The sequence below is a fragment of the Acanthopagrus latus genome, chromosome 17, assembly GCF_904848185.1.
Source record: "Acanthopagrus latus isolate v.2019 chromosome 17, fAcaLat1.1, whole genome shotgun sequence".
NCBI lineage: Eukaryota > Metazoa > Chordata > Actinopteri > Spariformes > Sparidae > Acanthopagrus > Acanthopagrus latus.
In genome coordinates, this window is record NC_051055.1 from 11,448,719 (window position 1) to 11,459,103 (window position 10,385).

Sequence of the window (10,385 nt, forward strand, 5' to 3'; positions counted from 1 at the left end):
AAATTGTGTCCAAAAAAAAAAATCAGTCTATCAGGATCTTTCTCTTGTGATTACAATTTCCTCATTAACTATTGTGCACCTTTAAATGTTCTAACAGGTAGTCTGTCAGGTCAGGTTCCCCTACCCAATTCCAATCCCGACTCAGTTTAAGAAATTGGGTCCCCACCCAGAAAATAATTATCAAAATTTGGTTGCTGTTCAATGGTGCCATAGTGACTGTCGTGGTGTTACCTTAAAGAGTCTGAAGGCAGTCATCCAACAAGTCCTGCCTTGCTCGTCCTCGGCACACAGCATCCTCAACTCCTTCATCTCCCCTCGACCTTTATTGGGCTGCAGATCAACATTTTACAGAATCAGAACAGGGACGATCAATACCATTATCATCACTACCACTGATGGAATGAACTGAGTTGGCAAGGACGACAAGAGAAAAAGCCTCAACTGTTTGTTCAAATTCAACAGTTTTAAAATACAGAACTTAATGATAAATCAACACAAAATCATATTTTAGAAATGCATCAATAAACCAAAGCCTCAGCGCACATATATACACATCTGCATGCCGACGCCTTCCTCATGAGGCAGGGAAGCACGCAGCATGTCAATCATTGCTCAGCTCATAATATTTCATTAGATCTTCATCTGGCTTCTGTCATCTGAGACTCACCTTGATACAGAACTCGTAGTCTGTGGGCGCACCGTGCTGCTTTTTGCCTGTGATGACAGTGAAGATGTTGCTGTCTTCAAGGTCTGCTAGTAACTGTAGATGTCTGGGCTCCTGGAGACAGGAATAATTAATAAGTCAGAACATCAGAGAGAGACACAGCCCGGAGGTGTACTGACAGACAGAGAGGGAGCGGGGGAGACCACCATCAATAAAAGGGCTGGCTCTTTGAAGGTGTTTAATCTGAAATATTTACTGTGTCATCACTGTAAAATGTTAATGTGGCATGCATATGAATTATTTAATGATTAATGATGACTGTAATTACAAAGTAGCAAAAAAAAAAAAAGAAAGAGCGACACGTTTGAAGGATCACAATGAAATATATTCTGTCTGATGGATGAGGAGCGCGAGTCACTCGCACCTTTGAAGTTCCTTTCGTGGAGCAGTAGAGTCCAGAGCGCCGCAGGAACATGTAAACTTTCTTCCACGACTTCCTGCCCACCTCCTTCACATACAGATGCCCCTGGATCTCCGGACAGCTACTGGTTGTCAGGAAGTTCTGAAAGAGGGAGGAGCGAGGGATCAGCACACAACCGCTCGGATTCATTCACTTCACAATGGCCTCCGTGAGAGAGCCTCAGGAGGGATTTTTTTTTTGCTATTCGAAGGCGCAGCTGAACACTGAAAGCTGTGGCGGACACCATCTGTAGAGGCAGCACAGACGGGAGGCTTTTTCGTCAAAGAACACAGTGTCATCTGGGCTTCTTGCATCAATGACTGACATCAACACTGGTGGTCTGGCACGATGGCTGAGATGGGCGGCAGCTTGAGTTCTTACACACCACGGCAGCCACAATGATAAACGCCCGACATCAGGCTATTGTCTGTAAAACCAGAGGGTGTGAAGCACCGAGGAGGGCTGACACTGTCCTGACACTGTCCTGTTTATAAATATACACTCACACAAAAACATGGTGTATACACAGGATGTATTTGTGTTTTAAAAGGGACAATTCACTCCATAATAATTAGTATATATGTTCCCTCTTACCTGCTGTCCTGTTTATCCTTAGTGTGAGTTGCTGAGTTGCAGTAGAAATGTCTGCCCTCTCTTGGATATAATGGAACTAGACGGCACTCAGCTTGTGGCGCTCAGAGCGCCAAAAAAAGACATTTGCAAAAAACTCAATGGTAGTGAAATCTCTACTACGGATATCTCCAGAGCTAAGCAACTCACACTGAAAAATGTAGACGGATAAACAGCATAGCATAGTTTGATTTTGGGGTGAACTGTCCCTTTAAAGCAAAAAATGCAACTTCCTGGAGATAGATAGTTGATTGATTGGTCTCGTTTTCAGATCATCAAACACTGCTGTTTAGGGCTGCCATTGTGTTGCTTTTTTCCATTTATAAAACACAAAAAGGAAGAAAATCAAAACTCAAAAAAGTAAAAAAATAAAAATAAGGAGTGTCATGTTATGCCATGTGCCAGCCACAGTGCATATAATAAATAACATTCCTTTCGGGAACCCCTTCAAGCCCAAATTATCTCGTGGCGTCTTAAGTATTTGGAGTTTGTGGTTTCCATGTTTCACAAAAATATCGCACCATGAAGTGGCAGGTTAAATTATTAGAGCTGATTTGGAATTTGTGGCTTGCGGCTAGAAGGTAAACTGTTCCAGAGGACTCTTCAATATTTAAAGCACATGTTTCCCAGTGTTTTGGAAACATCCGACAAAGGGGCCTCATGCATGAGTGTTTTCCAATGTTTGTGGAGCACGCGTTCACACGCAATGTTCATTCAGAAAGCTTTCTGTTTCAGGCACTACACCTTCTCGTTGCACGTCGACACGATGCTGCGTACATGATGGAAAATACTGCAAACACCTGGTGGAGCTCAGGTCAGAAGCTGTCTGAGGACTCTGACTGCAAAGATCTTGTTTTTTTAGAATTAGTCAAACAATGGAGATTCCTGACACGACTCAGGCTCAACACATCCCCGCTCATTTATTGACTCGTCTATGTAGAGCGTAACGGAGCATAACATCTATATGATCAGCGGGGGAGTTAAAAGCTTTCTGTGAGTGGCGAGGTAGAAGGGATGGATTCCACCGGTGGCTCTGCCTCTGACAGCTCCATTACTTGATAAAGGAGAGTCAGACTGCATGTAAACCCCTCCATCCATTAAGACCAAAGCTCTTCAAAACCCAAAGAATTCTCTTTTTCTTGTCTGGTTTTCTCATAGACTTTTTCTTCCCTTCCTATCGCTCGTGAAATCAGTGTGTGGCCCGCGAGGCAGATAGGAAGCTTGAAAACACGTGTGAAGCTGCACTGTGCAAACATACGAGAGGCAGGTGAGGAACTGTATGTTCTATTCCTGACTGCCTAATACCATCCATCACAAGTGTCGGGCCTGCGGTGCGTGTGCCGAGACAGTCGTGTGTCAACGGGGGATCAACAGTAGTTATTACTGCAGGCTCTGACGAGACACACTGTCTAAGGGTCAGAGGTGAGGTATGTCAGCTTGATTGTACAGTATGTAGTGGGTGCTGACTCCGAGGTAAAATAAGCTGTGTGCGTGTAAGGAAGAGAAGAGGGAATGAGAGACAGACGGGAGAGAAACGTGTGTGTGTGTGTGTGTGTGTGTGTGTGTGCGCACTGTCCGTACCTGAAGGAGCTGAGAGGGTGGAATTGTACGACTGGTTTCCTGGCACCATGCAACCATCTGCTCCGGGAAAAATGTCTGGTGGAAGGAGAGGAGGTGGAGAGAGGCAGGCACAGAGAATATCAGCCACAATAGCTTTGGGATAAGAATTTGTGACTGCAAAAGACATGTCATGCAAATCTCATTAGCACAGTCAACTGTCAAAACAAAGAGAAGCGCTCCGTTGAAGGGACGTTTCATTTGGCGAGTGGCCACTCTTTGGAGCAAATTACCAGATAACTCTTTAACTCTCACGTCTCTTTTCATTCAGCAGTCCAAAAACTGCCGCGTCGCATTCATTTCAAATGTTCTAAAAAAAAATGATGTGTGCATGTAAAACATCGCGTAAATGCGAGGCCCTGCTGCCACAGGTGTATTTACTTTACAAATGATAGGTGTCACATATTTCAACGAGAAGACGTCAGCGTGAGTGACATGGCATGTCAAGAAAATGTCTGAGGAAAAGCAATTACCAGAGGGTTTCTGAAGAATTCATATTTGGCATAGTTCTTCCTGAAGAGGAATCTACTGTCGCTGTTCATGGAGGCCTGGACATGGACCACCAGCTCATGGTCCTCTAGACAGCGCTCTGCAGAGAGAGGTGGGACAACAACGAAGGAAGGTTAGTGTTTAATAGTCAAAATAGTCTATAAGTTAACTAAAAACGCAAATATGAATTTTCTTATAAGCATCACAGCCTTTCTCTTAGGATTTTATCTACCATTGCAATCTCTACAAGGCAAATTCAAGGGAAAACTATGTCATCAGCGTGTTTTTCTTTGTAACCACATTTAAGATGCAACAGTCAATAGAATGTGAAGGAAAAAAAAAAATCAAATTTCCAACTTTGTGACATCTACGTTTTGCGTTGCAGAAATATCTACTGCTAGCCCTGCCCCATCCAGGTCCAAAGCTCTCCGTGCCAGTGATGGAAACACTAACACCTCCTTATGCTCCAAGCTCCCTGTCCAGACAGCTAGCTGCACGGCTAACTGGGCTCACTTGCTAACTACAGCTACAGTGTGTGGCACCAACTATGACCCCTATTTCTTTTGAGTATTAAATTGATAGGTGGCAAATTCTCACATATTGCACCTTTAAGACAGATTTCTGGACAAATCATTTTTTTTAATGAAAGACATTGCAGGTATGTTAGAATACATGTAGGTAGTATTTATGTGGTCCATGCAGAGGTAGGCTTCATGTAGGAATACGGTTATTAGAGTGATTTGGGTTAAGCAACGCTGCAAGAGTAAAAGTAAAAATACACTTTTAGGTAAATGGTAGGTTTGAAGAGTTGTAATGTGGAATTTCATACATACAAGTTTGACTTATTTTGAAGAAGAAATGGAAAAAGGAAATAAAAATGTGAGACTTTTTAATCACCTGCAGAAGTCCTGCGTCAGTGTTTGTTGTCAGAAAGAGAGCATCGAGAAATCATACAAATGAAACTGGGTGAAAGAGCACACTCACTTCTTCCCAACAAGTGATTTAGATTACATTCAAGCGTTAATAATCTGATTTTCTTAAAACAAACAAAAAAATATGTCTGGTGTGAGATGACTGCACCTGTTCCCAATAAAGTCAGGCAGCATTTTTCCAGAGAGTGATGTTCTGTGTTGTTTCACATCTGACCAGCAAGTCAGATGTGTGATCCAAGTGTAGCTCAGCCATCCAAAATGTTTAACCCTTTCTTATCCAGCGTAAGTCCTTGCAAGCACTGACTGTAACATCTCGCTCACTCTCACCCTCAATCATTTCCTGGAAACGGCCTTCCTCAACTTTATGGCAATATTGAATTCAGTAGAAAGTGGTAAATGGGACTCCTGTTGGAAAATGACTCTGGGTTTCATTTGACCTCCTCAGCATTCTGAAGGACACTGAGAAATCCTGGCTTCAACTGTTCGCACTCATCAAACATGTAGTGACGGATATCAGGCCATGTCTCTTTTTTCACTCAATGGAAGCGTAAGAGACTGTGATTCAAATACGAGTGCGATTGTGGTCAGAGGTCCCGGTGATTTACATCCTGTGATGCTCAAGCTGGTCATGACTCAGACAATTCCGACATCATTACAAGCTCTCGCTGTCATGTCTTTAATAAAAGACACTCCTTCCTTCCCTGTTAGGTTTAATTACACTTTTGCCACTTAACTTTTGCAATACCAGTACTTGATGTGATGTCTTGTTTTTGAAGTGAAACGGAGAACTTCAGCCTGCACAGCTCTATCTCTCATCATCATCTCATCGCACGTATGCCTTGGTTCTCCCCTCTGTCACAACCGCTCTAAAACTGTCACGACTCTTCTTTTGCTTTCTGTTTCCGCTCGATGCCTGTCTGATGAATCACTCATGTTCGTGACAGTGACTCACCAGCGGCAACACTACCTCACTGTCCCAGAGCTGTTAACCTTTTTAGGGGTGACAAGTAGAGGTCAGTGTTACTTATCTCAACGAGCCGCTTCATCCCATTCAGCAGCATAGCCGGAGTGGGCAGTGACGGACGGGAATAGGCCTCTCTGTTCAAACACGCTATTGTTCGGGGTCTCTTGGAAACTCCTATTCCCGTCTAGCAGCCAACCACATGTGCACACATGAAGTATCACAGCACATACATGTGCAGTGCAGACGTACAATCTGTACAGAGACAAGAAGGGCCTCCACATACCGCCTCGTGTCATACTGTAAAAAGCACTTTGCTTTGCTGAAAACGTTCCAAATATTCTCAGTGTACTACAGATTGGCTGAAAACTGGATTTTTAGATGAAGGCAACATTCATTTTTGACAAGATCCAAAATATGAGCAGATATAGCCAAACATGGATTTTGAGTATTAAAACTCAACTTTCAAAGTGAGTAAAAATTCTAGAGACACACGTTGAGTTTCAGAGAACATACAGTATACACACAAGGGGAAAAAAACATCAGTAGTTGATGGAGATCTTTAATAAGATCTTCTCTGGCTGAGTAAATTGAATAAACAAACTGACCTTAAAGGACAACACAACTTCACTCTTTGTTTACATATGGCAGACCCTGCCACCTTTCTAGCTTCAAACTGTATTCTGGACCTTACTGTCCTCTCAGAACAGCTTGTTTGTTCTGTTATGGAAAAAATAAATATTTGAGTTTTCTATTATCACCTCATCAATATTGTAACGATTAAACTTGAGTTTGCGTTTATGCTCCAAACTACACTACCTCTTGGGCTTTCAATGGAAGGTGGACAAAACATGATTTTGGAGGAGTGATGAACATTTTGCACAATTTCTCTGACATTTTATAGACCAAACAAATTAGCGATTAATCGAGGGATACAATTGACAGATTCATGGACAATGCAAACAGTCGTTAGTTGTTGCTCCAGGCAGTAAGACAGACACCAGTCCAAACAAGCCAATGATTGGCAGAAATGTCTAAATTACTGTATGCCAATGCATAAAACACACAAACTGACATATCACTCAAACATCACAAGATGGAATTCAAATCAACATATTTGTCGCATTTCAGTAGCAACTGTGACATATACACACACACACACACACACACACACACACATATATATATATACATACACATATACATATATATATATATATATATATGATAGATAGATAGATAGATAGATAGATAGATAGATAGATAGATAGATAGATAGATAGATAGATAGATAGATAGATAGATAGATAGATAGATAGATAGATAGATAGATAGATAGATAGATAGATAGATATAATTCCGTCAAAGACACTAATCCACGTTGGCACGCATCTACAAACACACACACTCGGTAGCAAGCCGTGAATGCATAACCCATCAGTATGCTGCTGCTTCATTACATCTCATTTACTGAAAGTCCTAAACATAAAACAGGATAAGGAGTTATTCCAGGTCTTAAAAGAATACAGTTGCACTACAGGTGCACCAGAATAGAATAGAAGAGGGGCTATAATAGAAAACTTCTAATCTGAGCCAAAAGTGATGTCATTTACAACAAGCCAGTCTAAATGTATTTGGCAGCATCATGTTGGCAGCACTGATGAGAAATGTAATCAGATCGTGATGGATGGTGAAATATTAGGTTTGAACTTTGGGGACCTATGCTTTGAATAATGCAATGTCTCCTCACATGGCAGCCGAACAGCCCGCGTGTGCATGTAAAGCCTAAAGTCTGGCAAAAGCGTACACAAATTGTCAGCTGAAACAGTGTTTTCGCACATGTTTTTCACCATGTCTCCCACTTCAGTGCGTCTCTCTAGCAGGCATGCCACTCTATATAAAACTACACCCCCTTCTCTCCCACATCTGTTAAACTGTACAGACATGAGCACAGAGCACAGGCTCAACTTGTCTTCCATAAGTGCTTTATAATCGCCCTCTCCTCAAGGGGAGGTTGGGGTTTCTAACGTTCAACCGGCCACGGCTTTCCAAACTTACTGTTTCCATGCCAAGTCTAACATAAAACACCCAATGGCAATGCAAAGCCTGCTTCCTTCTTAAAGCAGCACCCAGTTCAAATTCCTTGATTAACCGATTTCAGCATCTTTTTCTACTTTTCTTAAGACTTTTCCTTGTCTTGTTTTAGGGCCACACTGAGGGTTCTGGTGTTGCAGCTTTTCCCTCCAACTTTTCAAACACCTAGAGCGATCCTTACTCCTAAATTTACAAAGACTCTCCCACGAAACATGCCTCTCTAACTGCTGATGAACTTAAATGCAGCGCTTGATTCAGATGCGATGTTTCACACAGAATACTATTCCACATTCCTCGTCAGCATTTTGACCTTTTCACGCCACATTAGTCACGAGGTCTCAGTCTGATGCAGTGAGGGTTTCCATTTTCCTTTAACGTGAAAGATAACCTTTTAAACTCTTCATCAATCATCTCCATCACCTCTCTGCCATGTCATTTGTAGTCCCGGATCAATAACATTACACCCTCTCTGACACTGAGAGGAGCGCAGGGCAGGCAAAGGTTTTGTTACAGCGCTCATCAGTTACAACGTTCCGCCTCCTAATCCATAACCTTCAATTATCACCTCCTCTTGCTTTAGCTTCTCATCGGCTTGCTTCCACATCATGTAATCCCCCTTCTGTGGCAATTTATGGCATACAACATCATAATATAATCTTCTGCATGATGATTATTATTGGAAAGTAGCTCAGGAGCGAGAATAATTTGGGATGGGACTGTCCTGGATCTTTGTCCAGGTTCTAAAGTTTCTGAAAGACCTGATTCCAAACAGTCTAGTGACCTTAAATGAGCCTGCCCGAGTTAAAAATATCAGGGAAGGGTGTCAAATGCCATACACAATACTCTGTTGCTTTCACCATCCTGTGTGCATGAAGCATAAACTTTACTCTCAACCACCAACACATGAGAGTCTTAAGATTGAGGTTGTTGCCGTACAATTTAAAGCTGGGGCCAAAAAGAGTCTCTTCTGGCTCCTCAGGAGTATATGTGAGCTTCAATAAGGGCCCCTGGGAGAGACTGTCTCCACTTATAGCAAATCTGCATGTAATAACCTAAAGGAGCCCTGATCTCAGACGTGCCTCACTTCTTAATCTCCTCCAAGCACACGACACAAACTAAAGCGGGACTCTTCATCAGCTCCATGAAACAGTTCAGCATCAGCAGGACAGTTATTGAATGTATCTCAACACACCTGAAGTTGGCATCAGATTTTGTAAAGGCATCTTGTCAAGCACTTATCTTTTTTTTCTTCCAACAGTCTCCTCACTCAGAAAATCATTTGCCTGCTGGAGCAACTTTGAACTCGTGTGCACTGCTCTGTCTATTTCCGTCACTTATGTCAGGCACACGTGCTGATCAATACATAGACCACAAATATTCTTCAATGACAAGCAGCTCAGCGTGTGTGCTGGAGGTCCGTCTCAGTTGTTCACTAGAGATCAACCTCGCCTTGCCTCGTCTGCACGGTACCGTAATGCTACAGAGACCTTTTACCCAGCCAGCCACCGTGTTAAACCCGATTACATCTCTGGGCATCATGGCTCAGTGGGTGCATATGCTGTGTAGTATGTGCATGCACTCATGCCTGAATACATGCTTGCGTGAGAAAATGTGCCTGAACTGTGTGTCTGCCCGAGGATGCATGCATGCATGCATATATGTGAATGCACCTGTGTATGTCAGTGATTGCTTTGCATGTCTCAGCCCACCCAAAGGGTCCAGCCACTGTGGGTCAGCAAGTGTGTGTGAGTGTGTGTGAGTGTCTGATCATGTGTGTGTGAGTGTGTGCTTTTGTGCGTATGCAAAGTTTTTTCGGGACCTTACCTAGTCCTAGCAGCGGGTGGTGTTCAACAAGTGCCCAACTGTTGTCATCCACACAATGGCTTTTATAAACCAGGAGCTGGCACAGGTCTCTGGCTGTCATGTCGGCTGGGATCTCCACCACTTTACCCAGGCCGTCTTCACTGAAGATCTTCACGATCTGTGAGGGAAAATAGATTAAGATTTGAGTCATACTAAACAGAGATCATCTGAAAGTACTTTGGTAAGACAAAGACAAAGACTTTGACTTGAGTTGAGAAGACAGTGTTTCAATAAGGAGGGCAGAAAAAAAAAAACCTCTTTAAATGATTGCAAGACCTTTCTAGCTGTGGCGGACCCATTCTGAATACCATTTCAGTCTGATTTTATTTATGGTACCCGCAGAGGGAATTCTAAGTTGTGATAAACTCATTTAACACAAACCATTTTTGAAAACTAATAGGTGGGTGAAGCCAGCAATTTTCTTCAAACACTGGCGTTGTATTTATCATATATAGTGTCCTATGCTCTATAGGATACAAAGGCCTGTAATTAGAGCACACAATAGAAAAGAACAGACACTCGGGACTATGTAGCAATTGCGGTGTTAGAAATCACAGACAGGCTTTTCTTATGGCAACTTGTTGGCGTTATATAGAAACAAATATACCCTAGTGTTTAACAAGCATCTGCTCTTGTTCACCCAAAGCAGGGCTGCCTACACTTAACACTACTGTA

The 10,385-nt window shown here is 42.6% G+C and overlaps 1 protein-coding gene across 4 annotated transcripts in view; it reads right to left on the bottom strand.

The window, feature by feature from the left end:
• Nucleotides 1-10,385, bottom strand: part of grb10b (growth factor receptor-bound protein 10b) — a 73,386-nt gene that overhangs the window by 6,734 nt on the left and 56,267 nt on the right. For all 4 annotated transcript variants that reach the window (XM_037074268.1, XM_037074269.1, XM_037074267.1 and 1 more), the window contains 6 exons: nt 9,672-9,828; nt 3,845-3,960; nt 3,336-3,410; nt 1,089-1,226; nt 668-778; nt 232-330 (listed from right to left, as the gene is read on the bottom strand). In XM_037074268.1, the coding sequence (XP_036930163.1) occupies nt 232-330; nt 668-778; nt 1,089-1,226; nt 3,336-3,410; nt 3,845-3,960; nt 9,672-9,828 (696 nt within the window). The remainder of the gene's footprint in view (nt 1-231; nt 331-667; nt 779-1,088; nt 1,227-3,335; nt 3,411-3,844; nt 3,961-9,671; nt 9,829-10,385) is intronic.